General features: G+C 42.2%; 2 protein-coding genes across 3 annotated transcripts in view; both read right to left on the reverse strand.

The window, feature by feature from the left end:
* Positions 1–8292, reverse strand: part of LOC138946236 (X-ray radiation resistance-associated protein 1-like) — a 26088-nt gene extending 17796 nt beyond the window's left edge. For both annotated transcript variants that reach the window (XM_070317766.1, XM_070317767.1), the window contains exons 1-7: positions 8191–8292; positions 7476–7678; positions 6645–6789; positions 5915–6012; positions 4343–4488; positions 2783–2884; positions 1249–1535 (exon numbers count right to left, since the gene is read on the reverse strand). In XM_070317766.1, the coding sequence (XP_070173867.1) occupies positions 1249–1535; positions 2783–2884; positions 4343–4488; positions 5915–6012; positions 6645–6789; positions 7476–7678; positions 8191–8287 (1078 nt within the window). In that variant the 5' untranslated portion in view covers positions 8288–8292. The remainder of the gene's footprint in view (positions 1–1248; positions 1536–2782; positions 2885–4342; positions 4489–5914; positions 6013–6644; positions 6790–7475; positions 7679–8190) is intronic.
* Positions 8293–12663: 4371 nt separating this feature from the next.
* LOC138946239 (uncharacterized) lies at positions 12664–20556 on the reverse strand. Its single transcript, XM_070317772.1, has 3 exons — positions 19869–20556; positions 18289–18449; positions 12664–12969 (listed from the first exon to the last, which is right to left on the reverse strand). The coding sequence occupies exons 1-3, from the start codon at positions 20061–20063 to the stop codon at positions 12810–12812; spliced, it is 516 nt and encodes a 171-aa protein (XP_070173873.1). The 5' UTR covers positions 20064–20556; the 3' UTR covers positions 12664–12809.
* Positions 20557–21131: the final 575 nt, after the last annotated feature.

A 21131-nucleotide genomic window follows, 5' to 3' on the forward strand; every position in this document is an offset into this window, starting at 1 on the left:
CTGCACACTGCTAGCAATTATGTTATGACTGCTCCCAAAACCCACACTGGCGCAAGGTCCTCTACAGGACAATTATGTTATGACTGCTCCCAAAACCCACACTGGCGCAAGGTCCTCTACAGGACAATTATGTTATGACTGCTCCCAAAACCCACACTGGCGCAAGGTCCTCTACAGGACAATTATGTTATGACTGCTCCCAAAACCCACACTGGCGCAAGGTCCTCTACAGGACAATTATGTTATGACTGCTCCCAAAACCCACACTGGCGCAAGGTCCTCTACAGGACAATTATGTTATGACTGCTCCCAAAACCCACAGGACAAACTTACTGGGCTCACTCTCTCCTACACAGGGCAAAACAAGAGCATCAAGAAATATCACATCAACACAGAAAATGCAAATCAACAGTGTTCACAGCAAGTCTTTTCAATTATTTTTGTCAAGAATGCCAGAATATGTGCTGTGTTGAACATATGTGACCCTCCACCACGAAATGAGTCGCATGTCACCTCGCGCGGTTCTGCGCTAGGCTTGATATAAGTCCGGGGAGTGTCTGGTAACAGTGTGAGGGTCACCTTAGTCACAGGCTTATAACTCAAACATTTTTCGCTCTTTTCCAAAACGGGTTTCACCACTGGATAGAGCATAAAAAACTCTTCAGGAAATTGTAAAAATATGAAAATCATGCAAAGGTGACATGCGACTCATACCGTGGTGGAGGGTCACATATGCAAACTAATAATTACACACAAAAAGGCAACAAAAAGGAAACACAAGAAAAAAGACAGAAAATAACACTAGATAATATTTATGTTAAAACTGTGATACTCATATAAGCAGCAATATCAGATTCATGCAAATTATGGGGGAAAATAAAAAAGTATAAATTATACAAAATATTTGTGCACATTTTGGTAAGAAATGATTAAGTCCAGCCTTTGAAGGGAGAGGCTAGGGGGAGGTGGTGTCTAGGCACACACATTCAGGCTCATCAACACATAATAATATTAAAAGAAATACCTTTTTAAACCATATCAGATGAAATAAATGTTTGCCCGTCAAACCGGCCCTGGCAACAACCTCTCGATAACGACCATTCGCCCACGACCATCCCCAAAGATCCCCAACGAGTTTAATGTTATATAATACACCTGTCTACAATCACCCCTTTTGGTCAGCCCTTGGTCAGCCCTTGGTCAGCCCTTTTGGTGGTCCTTACAGACAGGTTCAACAGTACAACTTACCGGTAAGATCAGCATCATTCTGAGACTCCTTGTTCTCTGTGACTTCACCCTCCACGAGGGAGGAAGGATGTCCGACATGTTCTGCCGGTTGCTGCTTCAGTTGCTCCTCTGCCTCCTTTCTGGCGCTAAGCAACCCGGACTGTCTGGATTTCGATCGTCTTGCGCTGCGTCTGCCGCTTTCAGGTCGTTTTGGCGGCGAGCTGTCGTGGGTCACCACACGACCTTCCACACACTTGAGCTGTGGGATGCAGAAGATTTTGTTCTTCTCCATGTTGATGTGGCGAAGTCTGAAAAGGAATATAAGCCACGTTCACTGATGTTTGAAAAGCAATATAAGCCACGTTCACCGATATTTGAAAAGGAATATAAGCCAACAATCGTGAAGAACTCAATGCCATAACACCAATGCCATAACACCAATGCCATAACACCAATGCCATAACACCAATGCCATAACACCAATGCCATAACACCAATGCCATAACACCAATGCCATAACACCAATGCCATAACACCAATGCCATAACACCAATGCCATAATACCAATGCCATAACACCAATGCCATAATACCAATGCCATAACACCAATGCCATAATACCAATGCCATAACACCAATGCCATAACACCAATGCCATAACACCAATGCCACAACACCAATGCCACAACACCAATGCCATAACACCAATGCCATAACACCAATGCCACAACACCAATGCCACAACACCAATGCCATAACACCAATGCCATAACACCAATGCCATAACACCAATGCCATAACACCAATGCCATAACACCAATGCCATAACACCAATGCCATAACACCAATGCCATAACACCAATGCCATAATACCAATGCCATAATACCAATGCCATAACACCAATGCCATAACACCAATGCCATAACACCAATGCCATAACACCAATGCCATAACACCAATGCCATAATACCAATGCCATAACACCAATGCCATAACACCAATGCCATAACACCAATGCCATAACACCAATGCCATAACACCAATGCCATAACACCAATGCAATTGCAGCTCACTCTTGTTCTCAAACATGCACATACTGAAACACAGACTGATGTATACATATACACAATTTTTAACGCAGATGCTTACATACAAGTCCACATTCATCACCATGCAAAAGAAGACAGACTCACAAATATAGTACACCCCCCACACACACACACACAAATATAGTACCCCCCCCCACACACACACACACAAATATAGTACCCCCCCCCACACACACACACAAATATAGTACACCCCCCCCACACACACACACACAAATATAGTACACCCCCCCACACACACACACAAATATAGTACACCCCCCCACACACACACACACAAATATAGTACACCCCCCACACACACACAAATATAGTACACCCCCCACACACACACAAATATAGCACACCCCCCCACACACACAAATATAGTACACCCCCCCCACACACACACACACAAATATAGTACACCCCCCCACACACACACAAACACAGATCTCGAGACTCACTTTGGCACACCAGCCAAAGCAGCAAAGACGCTGATATCAGACAGCTTGTTGTCATCCAGCAACAGCACTTCTAACTTGGCAAACCGCTGGCGCCGGATTTTCCTGCAAAGCAGATTACCATAGCTCACAAAATCATCATCATCAGAGAAAGAGAGAGAGAGAGAGAGAGAGAGAGAGAGAGAGAGAGAGAGAGAGAGAGAGAGAGAGAGAGAGAGAGAGAGAGAGAGAGAGAGAGAGAGAGAGATCAAATCAAATCAAATCAAATCAAATTTTATTTTTCGAGGGTTGTGGCATAAGCAATACAACGAGCTTTTTTTCAACCAGCCCTCGCCCAGAGAGGGGACTAATCTAATCACATATTTACACGGATATTAACGTAGAAAAAAAGGTAGAGAAAAACAACAACATATGAATATTTACACATTACATATTATACACAAATATAAAGCGTCGTATATGTAACGTAGTGAAAACAATGCTGAATACACATGCATGAGTAAATGTGTTATTAATTTGAGTGTTTTTGTGTGGATATAATGAACACTGATGCTTTGGACAAATGAAAATATAACCAAACGAAGTCTTCCATCACTGTGATTTTTCGTAATTTAACATTAAATACAGTGAAAGGTGTTTTTTGAAAGTATTGAGACTCATTGGGACTCTCACAAATTCCGGGAGAGAATTCCACAGGACGCTACCAGAATAGGCTAAGCTTGATTTGAAGAGATCTATCCTTGGAATTGGGACGTTAAACTTTCGGTTTGGTTTGACTTTAAAGTTTGCAACGAAAGTTCGTGGTGCACGGCCGGAAAGTATTTTGTGAAGGAGCACGCCTGAGAGAGAGAGAGAGAGAGAGAGAGAGAGAGAGAGAGAGAGAGAGAGAGAGAGAGAGAGAGAGAGAGGCAGATCAAAAAGGAGGAAGAAATTTCACAATGAGTCAAACGAAACAAAAACTAAATTTACAAGCTCACCGCTGAAAGTCCACAAAATGGGGCACTGGCCTTTGGGTAGTACTTCTCATAATTTACTAGCCAGAGAGCAAATTTTACTCACCAAACCAACCATTTGTTTCAGCAACTTTACTCGCATTTGGCGAGTAGATTCACATATGTACTCGCCATTTACATGTTTCTACTCGCCATGGCAAGTAAAATACTCGCCACTTTCAGGCCTGAAGCTGATAAAAGTCTGTCAGAATCAGGAATAGAAGTTGCGACTGTTCAAAACCAGAAAGACGTACCTGCTTAGAGGACAAATGGATCAGACTTTCCCCCGATGTTTGTACATGAGTGTTAGCCTTGTGGATTTGACAAAATAATAAAATCTATAAGGAAATCTTGTCTTTATTCAGAAATCCCTGCATTCCTGGTGGAGATTTTCATCCCTGAGAGTCAATCATATGTTAGTTCTTTCAAAAATTGCCTTGCCTTAAAGAAAAGCAACAACGCTGTTGTACACATAAGGCGCCATCTTGAAAAGTTTTCCAACGAATTGGACCTTAAAAGGTTCAATGGACATATTCGCTGTACTGTAATTTAGAAACACCTTTAAACATACCTGTCAGAAGATATGTATGGGAGGGACATGTCGGGCGGCAAGGTACTGAAGTTGTTGCCAGTCAGGTGAAGCACTCGCAGCCTGGGAAGCAAGCCCAGCTTCAGAATGTCGTCATGGGAAAGATTGTTGTAGGACAACTCCAGAACCTGACATGAGGAAACTGTTGAATAAAACTCTCCCCCAAAGCAGGGCATTTGATGCCAAATGTATATGTTTTGTGAAGTTATCAGTTTCATCATACATAAGATTCTTCCTTATAAAAAAAAGGAATGGTCATTTTAAGCTAAAAGCATGTTTGATTGGCAAACAAAAAATAGTACGTTCCATTACCTTATCATTCTTGGTTTTTTTAATTCTTGATTTTAGGACGTTGGCGATTTCAAAATTCTTCAGTCTCCCCTTCAGTCATACTCTACTTTACTTTGAATAAACTTGAGATTTTGAGCTTCCCAAATGATTGTACATCAAAGTTCATTAACTGTGTTATGTTAAAAGTCAGGTTGCTGAAACAATACCCAACACAAGACATGTGGCGAGAGGTCCTTCGCCTATCAAGCCCCTGTGACCTGGAATAGATTACCTCTGCCTCTCAGACACACAGATTCTCTCACTACATTCAAGACAAATCTCAAAACACACCTCTTTCAGCGCAAGTGATTTCCCCTCCAGCATCTCCCCACCCACCCCATCCCGCCCCACATCACCCCCTACCTAGTGCCTAAAATAACGTGTATATATATTTTCTGCGCTTTGTGTCAGCACTGTTTGTGTGTGTGTAAATAGTATTGTTGACACGTTTTTATACAGAAGCCTATTGTGGTTCTTGTGCCTAGGCTGTGTATTGGATTGTCATTGTATGCCTGCATTATTAGTTGTCAGTAATTATTACATGTGCTGATTGTTCTCTTTGCCTGCGCGCGTATAGTATGTTGGTTATGTTTGGTCATAGTATGTTTGTTTATGTTTGGTCGTTATCTTTGCCTGTGCGTGTATTGTATGTTTGGTCGTTTTCTTTGCCTGTGCATGTATAGTTTGTTGGTTATGTTTGGTCGGTTTCTTTGCCTGTGCGTGTATAGTATGCTTGGTCGATGTATGTATTGTAAAGCGCTAAGAGTAGACATTTTTCTAGAATAGCGCTATAAAAGTTTGCATTATTATTATTATTAAGATTGACAGTGATTGCAGCTAAATTTACTTAACCGTTTCGATACATAATGTATTGTGGCAAAATCCTCATCAGGCAACAGGTACAAATTTCTCAACAACAATTTTGTTTTGTTTGAACAAGATCAAATGCACATATGTGACCCTCCACCACGGCATGAGTCGCATGTCACCTTTGCATGATTTTCATATTTTTCATTTTCCTAAAGAGTTTGTTATGCTCTATCCAGTGGTGAAACCCGTTTTAGAAAAGAGCAAAAACTGTTTGAGTTATAAGCCTGTGACTAAGGTGACCCTCACGCTGTTACCATACACTCTCCGGACTTATATCAAGTCTAGCGCAGAACCGCGCGAGGTGACATGCGACTCATTTCGTGGTGGAGGGTCACATTTAGTTGTAATGCTTACCTCAAGAGTAGGAAAGTCTGTCATTTGAAACTTTAAACTCCGAAGACCATTTAGCGGCATCTCCAGTTCTCTTAGGGAAGGGAATCCACGGAAAGCCTCTGCAATATAGTAATGGTCGCACATTATCTTGCGTTGTTGCATGCAGACACACACACACACAAACGCTGCCGACATTAGAGCGTTCAAATTTTGAAAAATTACTTTTTTTTCCTCTTTTGCCTCAGCAGATTTGTCTTAAAATTGCAATCACTCTGCCTTAAGACAATCCCACCAAAGCCTTCAATAGACAATCCCACCAAAGCCTTCAATAGACAATCCCACCAAAGCCTTCAATAGACAATCCCACCAAAGCCTTCAATAGACAATCCCACCAAAGCCTTCAATAGACAATCCCACCAAAGCCTTCAATAGACAATCCCACCAAAGCCTTCAATAGACAAAACACACTTTGTTGGTACTGGTAGTGAGGGTTAGGATTTGTAAGCAGATCCTTTTTAGTCAATCTGAAAGAGAAGTATCTGAGCGTATAAATCGCATTAAACAGCCACCTTTTTACAAGACAAAATTATAGAAATTTCTCAGATCTTGAGTCAGGTGGCTGCCTGACCTATCTTCTCTGCCTATCCCCCCCCCCAACCCCCCCCCCCCCCCTATCCGTAGAGTAAGCTTTTAAAATTTCTATCCCAATGCATCCCTGCGCTAAGTGAAACCTATCTACATATCTACTCACCAAACGGCAGGTAGTTTTCTCCAGCGTTAATGTAGGCGACATTGTCAAAGATTTCAAAGTCTTCCTCCTTCACCTCGGACAGCTCCAGACTGGCAATGTTGACAGAGCAAAGGTCAGCGGGGTCTTCTATACAGCAGTGCTTCATCTGAAAGTACCAGCACCAGTAAGCATCATCAACATCTTCATCTGAAAGTACCAGCACCAGTAAGCATTATCAACATCTTCATCATTTGTCAAGTCAACTCAGATTAACTTTAATAACTCAAACATGGAAAATTACATAGTGTTGGTGCACAGCAATAAAACATTGTAGGTCACTCCTTTAATCCATTAATCCATCCACCCACCCAATCACCCACCCATCCATCCATCAATCCACCCATCCATCGTTCATGTAAGAACAACAATGGCTGTTTTGCAGATTTTAAAATATCTCCAAGAAAAAGGAGAAGGGAGAAAGAGGGGGAGGAGAAGGTAAGAAGAAAAGAGATGATGATGATGATGATGATGATGATGATGATGATGATGATGATGAGGAGGAGGAGGAGGAAGAGGAGGAGGAAAAAAGGAAAAAGAGGAGGCATCAGCACGCAAAAACAACAATCATTGAATCAAACAACTACCACCAGGATTGCCCCCACCCAACTTCCACCATTCCCATTCTTCTTCTTCTGCGTTCATGGGCTTTAACTCCCACATGCACACGTATTTTATGCACAAATGTTGGTTTTTACGTATATGACCGTTTTTATTCCGCCATTTAGGCAGCCATACACCACTTTCGGGGGACCCATCCCTATTAAACCCAAAAGCAATCAACAGGAATCTTACCAAAAAATAGCCATCCAACACGGGTTGCTCAGATTCTTCCTGCTCCGCTTCTTCAAACTGTGATGCCGTCATCCCCACTCCTTCATCCTCTGCTCGTTTCCGCTCCTCTCGTATACGAGAATAAGTGCGCGGCTTTGCACACAGCACAGCCTTAAAACGCCGCCGCTGCTCGGCCCTATGGGCCACAAACCACGCTCCATCCCCTGTTGGAACAAGAGCACATGTGATCTGTGTTTCTTCAATTAAGCTACCACTGAACTTTATACTGGGGCAACCCCCTCCCACCTCGTACCCCCCCCCCCTCCCAACCCTTCCATATAAGACTTCCCCTTGCTGAGACCTTGCTTTCTCAGATATTCTGTTCATAACCTCAGTAAGTTTACCTCTATTTTAAAACTCCTGACAAATGACATCTCTGACTCGGAGACACAGTGGATTGACGACAGAAAACACCAGTATTTGATTAAATCATAAAACAAGATTGAAGAGTGTTAAATAAAACAAGTTTACCCCAAACGTTGTGTATAAAAGGAAAATCAGACCAGGTACTGCGGTGTAAACATACACCAGATGTGTGTAACTGATCTCCATAAAAACACCACTGGCATACAGACAAACAACCAAAGAAGGCAAGAGGACATTAGATACATAAACGTTGTCTTTTTGTGCGGTTACATTCATTTTCAAGCAACAGAAAATGATAGCAGTGACAAACCTCCAAGTGCATCACGTTTGTTTAGTCCCCTTACAGGGAAACAGTTGGAAACAAACCCTCCGCAATCGGACTCGAGCTTGATCCCTGCTAGCGCCATTTTGAAACATCGCCTGGGTAACAAACACTAAAAACACGGATCGGAACCAAACGAAGATTTAATGTGGTGAAGAAAAATGTCAGTTGAACAGTATTTTCTATTTTGACAGAGTATGATAAGCCTGCGAATCCGAAAAAATATATTCAGAAACATATGGAGAAAAAAACTATCTGTATAAATTCTACGACCGTTTAGTATTTTCTTCCCTTCGCTGTGTGGCCTTGCTCACCATACCACAGGCACCCGAAACAATGTTCGCGGCATTTGTTCAAAAGGGTTTGTCGTGTATTTTAAAAGGCTGAACACTGAAAATAAAGTTGCTTCATATCTTCATTTCGGTTTTGTCTTTCTTTATCTTTTTTTCTTTTTTCTCTCTCTTTCTTCCTTACGACCGGCCGGCGATATCTTGAAAACATGGAGTTTACGGCTGAGCTCAGTCAAAAAGAAACGGATTGAAAAGGACTGCTAATCGGTTCTCAAATTGAGACATGAAAAAATATCACCCACTGCCGTCTTCCGAGAAAACGGTTTGATCCATGTTTTTCTTTCTTTCTGTAGTGAACATTCGCTCAGTTAAAACTGACTGATAATATGATACTGACCTGATCTCATATAGGCCTACATTAGAATGGATGCAAGTGTGTGTGTCTGTCTGTGGTCGCTGGAGAGGAAGGGCTCCTAAATATAGACCACTTTTTGTTTCATGCTGATTACTAGCTTGTTTTCTTTTTTCTCTCTCTTTCTTCCTTCTCTCTTATGTTAACCGTTAGGCCTAAGTAGAATGAATTAGCTTTGATAGACATTCAGGAAAATTTAGATAGGGTCTACAGAACAAATCACAAATGGTCAATATTAGGAGCCTGGGCACCCAATATGGACCAGTGAAGAGGCCTTCACGAATCACTGTAAAGAGCCCCCTATACATGTACTTCAACAGGGCCGGACTACGGCGGGGGGGTTATGGGGGTTGCGCAACCCCCCCCCCCCCCCCAGCCTTAACATGTACCTCACTTATTAAAAACATTTTTTATTATTGTTTATTTTATGCCGTTTCATGCAAGGAGCGACCATTTTCCTATCTCAGAATATGACCTACCCATCAGCTTCAGGGGGCTTCGCCCCCTCACCCCCACAAGGGGCTCTGCCCCTTGACCCCGCCAGGGCGAACATCCCCCTGGTACCCACCACTGGCAACCCCCCACCCCCCCTCTCTTAGCCTAGTCCGGCCCTGTTCAACATAACATGATACAACTTAGTGTGCAAGTCAGACAAATTCAAATATGCTTTAGATTTATCTGTTTTTAGTTGATGAGAGCATTATTTGAAGCACAACAGGAAACTAAAAAAGCTCTACAAAAACAGAGTGATAATAAGTAAAATTATCAACTACCACGAAAAGAAGACTATTTGATTTTTTGTTTTAAATCTCAAGGGCGAGTTATAGGTTATTTTCAGCAAGCTTCTTAATGAATTAATAAAAATAGCCTTTTATGGTCTTCTTCTTCTGCGTTCGTGGGCTGAAACTCCCACGTACACTACGTGTTTTTTTGCACAAGTGGAATTTTACGTGTATGACCGTTTTTATCCCGCCATTTAGGCGGAAGCATGCTGGGTATTTTCGTGTTTCTATAACCCACCGAACTCTGACATGGATTACAGGATCTTTTTCGTGCGCACTTGGTCTTGTGCTTGCGTGTACACACGGGGGTGTTCGGACACCGAGGAGAGTCTGCACACAAAGTTGACTCTGAGAAATAAATCTCTCGCCGAACGTGGGGACGAACTCACGCTGACAGCGGCCAACTGGATACAAATCCAGCGCGCTACCGACTGAGCTATATCCCCGCCCCGCCTTTTATGGTGACACGCTGAGAGGGTAGCAAATGTCTCCAAATGATTTTGAGGTCATCAAATATTTGTATTGTTCTAAAGATTTCTATTTAAGAATTAGCAAGGGAGGTAACTCATTTCTCTTAAACGTTTGTTTTGGATTTTGGTTTAACCACATATTTTTCTTTTATTCGTGGTTCTTTGACAGATAACTCACAAAACTCTTGTGTGATGGTTCATTGGAACAAATTCCTGAGGGCTCTACCCCGGGCAAAGTTGGTCATGACTGCTAGTATTTACTAACTTTTCTCAGACTTTCAAGCGAGCAGCCGGGGTGGCCGCGGGGATAAGAGCGACAGTATTCAAACGCAGACTGTCAACTACCAAGTCGTTGGTTCGAATCCCACTCCCGTCAATATTTCTGTGTGTGTTTGTGTGTCTGTACGTGTGTGTCTCGACCGCTGCACGACTGGTACCAGCGTGATACGAATATGCATAGGCCTACATGTGTGTTCGTGGATAAGTCGAATGAAAATGGTGGATCCAGACCCGTGCCAGACCAGTACCAAGAGCGTAATGCTAGACTGAGAATGGTGGTGCGAGACCAGTGCCAGAGTGTGGTGGTGCCAAAATGATAGTGGAAACGCGAGAGTGAAAAGGGTGTTGCCAGAGTAACAGTGATGGTGCCAGAGTCAGAGCAAAGAGTTTTTCCCTACTTTGGCCGGACGAGTGCTAGCGTCAAACGTATGTGTGTTTACGTGTGTGTGCGTGTATGTCACTGAGTGTGTGTGCGTGTATGTGTGCGTACGTGTATGTAGATGCGTGTGTGTATGCTTGTGCGTGCGTATGTGTGTGTGTGTGTGTGAATGAGAATGGTGGTGCCAGAGTATGAACAGTGTTTTCAGAGTGAAAATGATGATGACCCCAGAGTGAGAATAATGAACCCAGACTGGTGCCAGAGTGAGAATGATAGTGCCAGAGTGACAGTGCATGGTTCTGCTAGACTGGTGCAAGATCCAGATAATGGTGCTCCGAGCGTTAGAGAGCATGGTGCCAAAGTGATATGTGTATTGTGAGGGTGCTGTTTTTCATTATATTTAGTCAAGTTTTGACTAAATATTTTAACATCGAGGGGGAATCGAAACGAGGGTCGTGGTGTATGTGCGTGCGTGTGTGCGTGCGTGCGTGTGTGTGTGTGTGTGTGTGTGTGTGTAGAGCGATTCAGACTAAACTACTGGACCGATCTTTATGAAATTTGACATGAGAGTTCCTGGGTATGAAATCCCCGAACGTTTTTTTCATTTTTTTTATAAATGTCTTTGATGACGTCATATCCGGCTTTTCGTGAAAGTTGAGGCGGCACTGTCACGCCCTCATTTTTCAACCAAATTGGTTCAAATTTTGGTCAAGTAATCTTCGACGAAGCCCGGGGTTCGGTATTGCATTTCAGCTTGGTGGCTTAAAAATTAATTAATGACTTTGGTCATTAAAAATTGGAAAATTGTAAAAAAAAAATAAAAATGTATAAAACGATCCAAATTTACGTTTATCTTATTCTCCATCATTTGCTGATTCCAAAAACATATAAATATGTTATATTCGGATTAAAAACAAGCTCTGAAAATTAAATATATAAAAATTATTATCAAAATTAAATTGTCCAAATCAATTTAAAAACACTTTCATCTTATTCCTTGTCGGTTCCTGATTCCAAAAACATATAGATATGATATGTTTGGATTAAAAACACGCTCAGAAAGTTAAAACAAAGAGAGGTACAGAAAAGCGTGCTATCCTTCTTAGCGCAACTACTACCCCGCTCTTCTTGTCAATTTCACTGCCTTTGCTATGAGCGGTGGCCTGACGATGCTACGAGTAAAATGGCATTGCGTTCAGTTTCATTCTGTGACTTTGACAGCTACTTGACTAAATATTGTATTTTCGCCTTACGCGACTTGTTTTTTATTTGAATTAGAACTAAGCATGGATTAACTTTTGAAAGTGAGTAGCTGCAGCTGGGTTTCAGCGTACAGGGAAAATATGTGTGCTGATCAGTCATTCCAGTAAAGTGTCCACGTGTTTTCTCACCGGAATTTCATTGTCCCGGCCCAGCACTGAAACCTTTACCTTGGGTCTGTTAATTATGCTAGGTCACAGGATCCCGCAAGTCGTGAATTAGGTGTCTTTTCAATTATTAGGCGCATGTTCATATTGATTAAATTTGCAAACTGAGGCAGCGGAAGTAATTTATGTTAACCTTAGATAATTAAAATACATTTAAATTCACTTAAATTCCTGACCCAAACGGCTTGCCGTAGTATCAGGGACCGTTCTCTCACTGAGTGACTGACGCATCGTTACGCGATTTAATTACCAAGTGGCTTTTCCTCGCTGGTTATACGCTTATGAATGAATCGGTTTGATATGACACGCGCACACACACACACACACACACCCGCACACACAAACACACACTCACACCGGCGAAAGCCATTAACTCAAAAACTGACAAACAAATCACTCGTGTCAAACGCAAGAAACGAATCTTCATTTCCCTTCACCTCTGCATCACTTGTAATGATCCACAGTACAACACGGCGATTACAATGTGAACTACTAAACTCAATCCAGGGCTGTGCTTGACAAATGGCGCGTCAGAACTTGGAGGGCGGTCCTCATTTCCGGCAAATAGTCACTCGGAGCTGCTGGCTGTTGCTGCCCCTTCTTTACCGTCACCACTAGGTGGCGTTGTGACTGCAGGCCCTTGAGGTGTGGTTTGAGGCTTGGTGATTTTCTTGTCGTCTGCTTCTTGTGTGCCGGGTGGATTCGCTACTTCCGGTTGCTTGGACGCCCTGCACAAGTAATTTATGAATCAAAAAACAAGAAAGGTAGGTTGTTGGAACGTTTGTTATTGACAAAACAATACATTCACAGATAGTTCGACCCAACGGTCTTTTTAAGTGAACAGACAAACACATATTAAGTTGCAAGTAATTTATGAGTCTTTGTTGAAGAATATCGATCTTCTGCAAATGCCGCTAAGACGTCGTTGTAAAGACAAACGAACAAAAACCACAATAACCACAACACCAAACCACACACACCTCAAAACAAACAAACATACAAACAAACAAATAAAGAAAACCACAACAACAAATTTTGATTTATTAATAATGCAAGCTACATTCATGTTGGAAAAAATACCTATTGCTGATGCCATGAATTGTTCAGAGATTTGAACACATTGGGAGGATTGAAGCTACTGATAAACGTGTTTTTTTGTTTTTTACAAATCTGAGTGTGTTGTGGAAAAGAGGGATTAGAAAAAAACGTTCGTGCGTTCTAGCTTTTACTTGCATCTTTTGAGAAAAGACATTTGGATAGCATGTACATGTGACGATCCTTTCTGGTCAGATGCACGCAAATGAGAACCTACATAGACTATGAAACTGTTCACACATGTGACGGGTACGTACACCACAACACCAAAACAAGAAGAAAAAACGAAGCAATTATCAAGTATGAGCATCAAGCATAAGAAAAACCTAAATCAGTATCAACAACAACAAACAAACAATCAACATTTAGAAACATGAGAGAAATTTAAGTTTTACGCCCCCCACTGCAAAGCCATTATAGGGGCATGTGAGGCGGGGAAACCCAGGCTTTGTATGGAAGAAAAAAAAGAAATACAAAAACCCCATCAAAATACAAAGGTACCAAGGACTACTACACACTTGTAGTAGTCCTTGAAAGGTACAAATAAGGGGGGGGGGTGTGTTCAGAAAGGCTGGCGGCTCTGTCCACGATAAGAGGAGACCTGGGCAGGGTTGCACGAACCGAAAGTGGGTGCCACCCAATGGGGAGAGGACAAACCGCGGTGTCTGAATCGTTCAAATCACAACAAATCTCCATTTCAACCAATCCAACACCGCGGCTGGCTCCCACCCGCTTGGTAACTTTCTCGTGCATCCCGGCCCTGGAGTTGGCTAGGGACCTAGCTGGGTCGTCTTGGGTCAGTGCTGTGAATGGTCACTTTGGGGACTGTTGGCCCTGGAGTTGGCTAGGGACCAAGCTGGGTCGTCTTGGGTCAGTGGTGTGAATGGTCACTTAGGGGACTGTTGGCCCTGGAGTTGGCTAGGGACCAAGCTGGGTCGTCTTGGGTCAGTGGTGTGAATGGTCACTTTGGGGACTGTTGGCCCTGGAGTTGGCTAGGGACCAAGCTGGGTCGTCTTGGGTCAGTGGTGTGAATGGTCACTTAGGGGACTGTTGGCCCTGGAGTTGGCTAGGGACCAAGCTGGGTCGTCTTGGGTCAGTGGTGTGAATGGTCACTTTGGGGACTGTTGGCCCTGGAGTTGGCTAGGGCTGGGTCGTCTTGGGTCAGTGCTGTGAATGGTCACTTTGGGGACTGTTGGGCCGCTGGAGCACAGGGGCTTAGTATTTTTGGTATGTGGTAGGCCTATATCTTGCATGCATGTATTCCAGATTTACAAGGCCTGGGATAATTGCTGTGGATATAATGAATCGTGTCTCTTATTGCATTCTCCCACAATTCCAGTTGCAGGGTTGTGTACGATGCTAGCTCAGCTCCCCGTAGCTTCTTCTCCAATCTCATGCTGTGCCATGGTTCAACAGCCTGAGCGTTTTGGAGAGAAGCACCGGTGAACCGTTCGCACCTCTGTAAATGATATCGTGGGCAACCGTCTGTTAAACAAATCCTACTTTGTTTTAATTCCATTTGCTAAAAAGTAACATTCTACATGTTGCATAGAAAGGAATAGTAGATATTCATGTTCAAACTGGACATGTGTTATTGTGTGATGCTTCCTTCGTTTGTCGTTCATGTTCAAACTGGACATGTGTTATTGTGTGATGCTTCCTTCGTTTGTCGTTCATGTTCAAACTGGACATGTGTTATTGAGTAATGCTTCCTTCGTTTGTCGTTCATGTTCAAACTGGACATGTGTTATTGTGTGATGCTTCCTTCGTTTGTCGTTCATGTTCAAACTGGACATGTGTTATTGTGTGATGCTTCCTTCGTTTGTCGTTCATGTTCAAACTGGACATGTGTTATTGTGTGATGCTTCCTTCGTTTGTCGTTTATGTTCAAACTGGACATGTGTTATTGTGTGATGCTTCCTTCGTTTGTCGTTTATGTTCAAACTGGACATGTGTTATTGTGTGATGCTTCCTTCGTTTGTCGTTCATGTTCAAACTGGACATGTGTTATTGTGTGATGCTTCCTTCGTTTGTCGTTTATGTTCAAACTGGACATGTGTTATTGTGTGATGCTTCCTTCCTTTGTCGTTTATGTTCAAACTGGACATGTGTTATTGTGTGATGCTTCCTTCCTTTGTCGTTTATGTTCAAACTGGACATGTGTTATTGTGTGATGCTTCCTTTGTTTGTCGTTCATGTTCAAACTGGACATGTGTTATTGTGTGATGCTTCCTTCGTTTGTCGTTTATGTTCAAACTGGACATGTCTTATTGTGTGATGCTTCCTTCGTTTGTCGTTCATGTTCAAACTGGACATGTGTTATTGTGTGATGCTTCCTTCGTTTGTCGTTTATGTTCAAACTGGACATGTGTTATTGTGTGATGCTTCCTTCCTTTGTCGTTCATGTTCAAACTGGACATGTGTTATTGTGTGATGCTTCCTTCGTTTGTCGTTTATGTTCAAACTGGACATGTGTTATTGTGTGATGCTTCCTTCGTTTGTCGTTTATGTTCAAACTGGACATGTGTTATTGTGTGATGCTTCCTTCGTTTGTCGTTTATGTTCAAACTGGACATGTGTTATTGAGTAATGCTTCCTTCGTTTGTCGTTTATGTTCAAACTGGACATGTGTTATAGAGTGATGCTTCCTTCGTTTGTCGTTCATGTTCAAACTGGACATGTGTTATTGTGTGATGCTTCCTTCGTTTGTCGTTTATGTTCAAACTGGACATGTGTTATAGAGTGATGCTTCCTTCGTTTGTCGTTTATGTTCAAACTGGACATGTGTTATAGAGTGATGCTTCCTTCGTTTGTCGTTTATGTTCAAACTGGACATGTGTTATAGAGTGATGCTTCCTTCGTTTGTCGTTTATGTTCAAACTGGACATGTGTTATAGAGTGATGCTTCCTTCGTTTGTCGTTTATGTTCAAACTGGACATGTGTTATAGAGTGATGCTTCCTTCGTTTGTCGTTTATGTTCAAACTGGACATGTGTTATAGAGTGATGCTTCCTTCCTTTGTCGTTCATGTTCAAACTGGACATGTGTTATTGTGTGATGCTTCCTTCGTTTGTCGTTTATGTTCAAACTGGACATGTGTTATTGTGTGATGCTTCCTTCGTTTGTCGTTTATGTTCAAACTGGACATGTGTTATTGTGTGATGCTTCCTTCGTTTGTCGTTTATGTTCAAACTGGACATGTGTTATTGTGTGATGCTTCCTTTGTTTGTCGTTTATGTTCAAACTGGACATGTGTTATTGTGTGATGCTTCCTTCCTTTGTCGTTTATGTTCAAACTGGACATGTGTTATTGTGTGATGCTTCCTTTGTTTGTCGTTTATGTTCAAACTGGACATGTGTTATTGTGTGATGCTTCCTTCCTTTGTCGTTTATGTTCAAACTGGACATGTGTTATTGTGTGATGCTTCCTTCGTTTGTCGTTTATGTTCAAACTGGACATGTGTTATTGTGTGATGCTTCCTTCGTTTGTCGTTTATGTTCAAACTGGACATGTGTTATTGTGTGATGCTTCCTTCGTTTGTCGTTCATGTTCAAACTGGACATGTGTTATTGTGTGATGCTTCCTTCGTTTGTCGTTTATGTTCAAACTGGACATGTGTTATTGAGTAATGCTTCCTTCGTTTGTCGTTTATGTTCAAACTGGACATGTGTTATTGTGTGATGCTTCCTTCGTTTGTCGTTCATGTTCCTTGACATTCTTCTGTATTTTTGGAAAGATTATATTCGCTGCAAACTATAATGCAGGTGTTGCAGTTTTGTTTTTTTGATTAATGCACTGGGAACTGTCACCGCGGAAGGAGGGTTGACACTGAAATAATTTTCGGACTTTCCCATTCCAACAATTGCTCAGGTAAGGGAAATAACTTTTTAATCTGGAGTAAACGAATGAAACATTGAAATTCAGAGTTGCACTCCCGGAGCGGCTCACAGTCAAGATGAGGAAGTATGTAAACACATGAAATGTTCCGGAATGTTTTACAGGAAATCGTGTGACCTTATCACTTCTATGCAATATGAAGTAATTCTTGTAACAAATTATGACAATATTTGTTTTGAACGTTATGTGATTCTGCGAAACTGGATGTCAGAAGTAAAGATGTTGTGACACTAGTCTGTGCGGTTACTGTGAATTTAACAAAGAGGTTTGTGTAATAAAAGGGATATATTTAAATATATATATATATTTCTCTCTCTTTCTCTCTTCATTTTCAATTATATAAAATATTAATGAAATATTATGAAAGTTAAGTGTTGAAGTTATCACTTGTTTGCCATGTTCTGTAATCGGAATGTGTATTGCTTATCATTTTTAGAACGTGTCCATAAGCAGTCTGCTTGTTATCGTTATATATGTTGTTCTTGACTAAATCGTATGTACAAAGAAAATGAATAAAACACGCTTAAACCAAATAGGCTGGTTGTTGTCTTCACCCTATGTCGATGTACATTTCCTGAACATGTAAATATGAATAAACATTGTTTAATCCACTTGACTGCCTTAGGACGGGTATACCCGTCATGCGCTTGTGCAGCCGCAGCGCCTGAAGACGGGTTTACCCACGGACCTGCATTCTAATGTTGGTCCGTGGGTTTACCCGTCTTCATCGTTCCGGGATTTTCCAGAAGTGCGATGTCACTGCTGACACAAAAATAGCAGCCAATGGCTTGGTAGGATACCTCATTCTCATGAATAAACATAAATGGTGACGCGTCTTTTTTTACATATACATGTAACTTTTTTCCCCATGGTTCATTCATCATTTGACATAATTTTGTATCGAAATCTAACCATATGATTATTGAAAAAAAGCAAAAATGTAGACGACCACCTTTAAAATAACGCAATTGCACCCTGGCCTGGCCTATTTGTAAAGCATGTGTACTCTAGAGCAAATTAGTATCATAAGTATGAGTTTCCGTCATAAGCTCACCCGTGCACAAGTTGATCTATCTCTAAAGCAAAGCAGAATCCCGGACAGAACTTGTCGTTGTTGCTGGCGCACGACTGACTGCACTTGCTCTTGATGGTGGCGTGTTGAGCACGGCACAGAGACAGGCAATTCGTGGAGCTGCGCCAACACGGCTGCCAACACTACACAAAGAAAGCAGAACACAGGAATTTATCACATTCACAAAACAGCTAACAAATCAGTGCATCTGTTTGTTGAATGTGGTAGGGGAATTAAAGCCACAGTTTGTTTGTTCGTTCATGGGCTGAAACTCCCACGGCTTTTACGTGTATGACCGTTTTTACCCCGCCATTTAGGCAGCCATACGCCGCTTTCGGAGGAAGCATGCTGGGTATTTTCGTGTTTCTATAACCCACCGAACTCTGACATGGATTACAGGATCTTTTTCGTGCGCACTTGGTCTTGTGCTTTGCGTGTACACACGGGGGTGTTCGGACACCGAGGAGAGTCTGCACACAAAGTTGACTCTGAGAAATAAATCTCTCGCCGAACGTGGGGACGAACTCACGCTGACAGCGGCCAACTGCATACAAATCCAGCGCGCTACCGACTGAGCCTACATCCCCAAAGCCACAGTAAGCCTCCCGTAAACCATCACAGATACCGTCAGGCTTTCAAGTTACACACAGTACAACCACTCTTTCATTTACACACTCACAAGCTGTCAATTTATTATCTAGATTTTTAAAGTTACTTCTAGCGCCAAAACGAGACGCCTGATTTGCTGATCAGAGGGTCCACGAAAATTAATTATTTGAAAATTGCTCGCTCTTTACGTAGGACACCTAGGGTGTTCTCAAGCGGTGAGTGTTTAAACGAAGGGGTGTTTGTACTGTGTGTAAAAGCCTGACAGTATCTGTAATGGTTTACGGGAGGCTTACTGTGCCTTTAACGTATGGCCTTTCCAGTCAAGCAACTGGTTTTACAGTGAACGACCTAATCACAAAGATATACACACTCAATTCAAACGCATTTGTCTATTTTTGTTAATGACAGGTAGTGTAGAATGGTAAGGCTCGTGCTGGAATGGAACGTTTTTATTTTCAACTTTTAACAATTTTAATTTGTGAATGTATTGTTTTGTTAAAAGTGAAAACGTTCCAGTGCGTCACCATTTTTAATTTTTGTTAATTTTATGAAATAGTGCAGATCTTTGACCGTGACACTGACTTTTACGCCGTAATACTCGCGTGCGGGAACATTCACGGACACACACACACACACATACGCAGCACGCACAATGCAATATCAGTTCCGTGGTCCAACGTCAAATTGAATGCATGCCAAAATTATCAATTCTCTTTCAGTATGTGACGTCACTTGAATATGCTGCAGTGGATCCCCCCTACACACACACACACACACACACACACACACATTTTAAGACCCCTGATTTAAAACTTTCCCTTTTTAAAAAAAATGCTTTTTTCAGAACCTCTGTAAATGTATCTCCATTTCACAACCTCCTTTTAAGACCTGACTTTGTGGGATTGTTGGAGGACTTGAAAGAGGGTTCCACTGTACACAAAAATGAAACCTACCTGTATGAAGAGAGCATCGTTATCCTTGATGCTCGGCTCATAGCACCCCCTCTGAAGGGCACACCACTTCTCTTCCAACAGCTCGAACTGACACAACGGTTCACAGTCCACCGAGATGGGGTCGTCCGTCATCTCACACTCTGGCACGAGCACGTGCAGCAAAAAACACAGCAGTGACACTCGACTCCACACCATTTTGAATAAGGATTTGAAATTGTCCGGTTTTCAACTATTGTCCAGCTTTCTCGTCAACTTCTTGTATTTTGTTTGTAGCTATACGTCTTTCTTCCTGTTTCCTTGCCAAGTGCAGATCTTCTGGTCTGTTTTGGGGGACGTAGTTCCTGGCCGACCTGTTTTCACTTAGTCACGGACTGCGTCGTTTTGTTCAACAAATAATTAACTTTTGTTCTGCTACTGTTTAGCAAGGACAGACTTTGCTCTTTTCTGCTAGAAGTGGTGTATTGCTTTGATTCAACACGGTTCAGTTTTGGATCTTAGCCGTGTAGCTCAATCCCGCCTCGTGGCGAAGACCTCAGCGTCCCGGCGTCTGGTTTCAAACACACCTATACCTATTTGACTGACCTACACGAAAGACTGCAAAGATTGACAGGCACAACAGCTACTTACGAAGGTTTGAGTTCCGATACCATCAGCTTTCCTTCAACCAACTGTCACATTCGCCCTAGACGTCACTATCGTCAGTTATTAATATTACTGACTTCACAGTGGGACTAAACAGCTTTTTGAGGTCTATGGAAGCCAACTGTCGCATTCTGCGTGGACGTCAGTATAATAATTACTTTACAGTGGCACCTTTCCGAAAAAGCGGCCAGCTACTCGCGAAGTTTTGACTGCACTGGAACACCCCTTTTTGAGACCTCAAAAATCTGTGAAAACCAGGTCTTAAAAAGGAGGGAGTCTTAAAATGGGGGTACATGTAAGAAGTCGGTTCTCAACAGAAGGTTATTAGAGCTGATGGGGTCTATGTCGACCAAAAGAGTGGGATTCCCTGTAGGTGGAGTTCCTGGAGGGGGAGTTTTTCAATAAAACTTGCAAACCATACTCGAATTTCTAAGAAATATCAAAAAAGATTGAAAAACATCAAATTCTACCGATGTCGCCAAGCATCACGTGACTTTCAGCGATATCAGCGACACGCTACAGGAACTAAATCCTGTGGTATTCCCTGTATACAGGGAATCCCCCTCCAGGAACTCCACCTACAGGTAATCCCACTCTTTTGGTCGACATAGACCCCATCAG

This window comes from Littorina saxatilis, linkage group LG13 (genome assembly GCF_037325665.1).
Source record: "Littorina saxatilis isolate snail1 linkage group LG13, US_GU_Lsax_2.0, whole genome shotgun sequence".
Taxonomy (NCBI): domain Eukaryota; kingdom Metazoa; phylum Mollusca; class Gastropoda; order Littorinimorpha; family Littorinidae; genus Littorina; species Littorina saxatilis.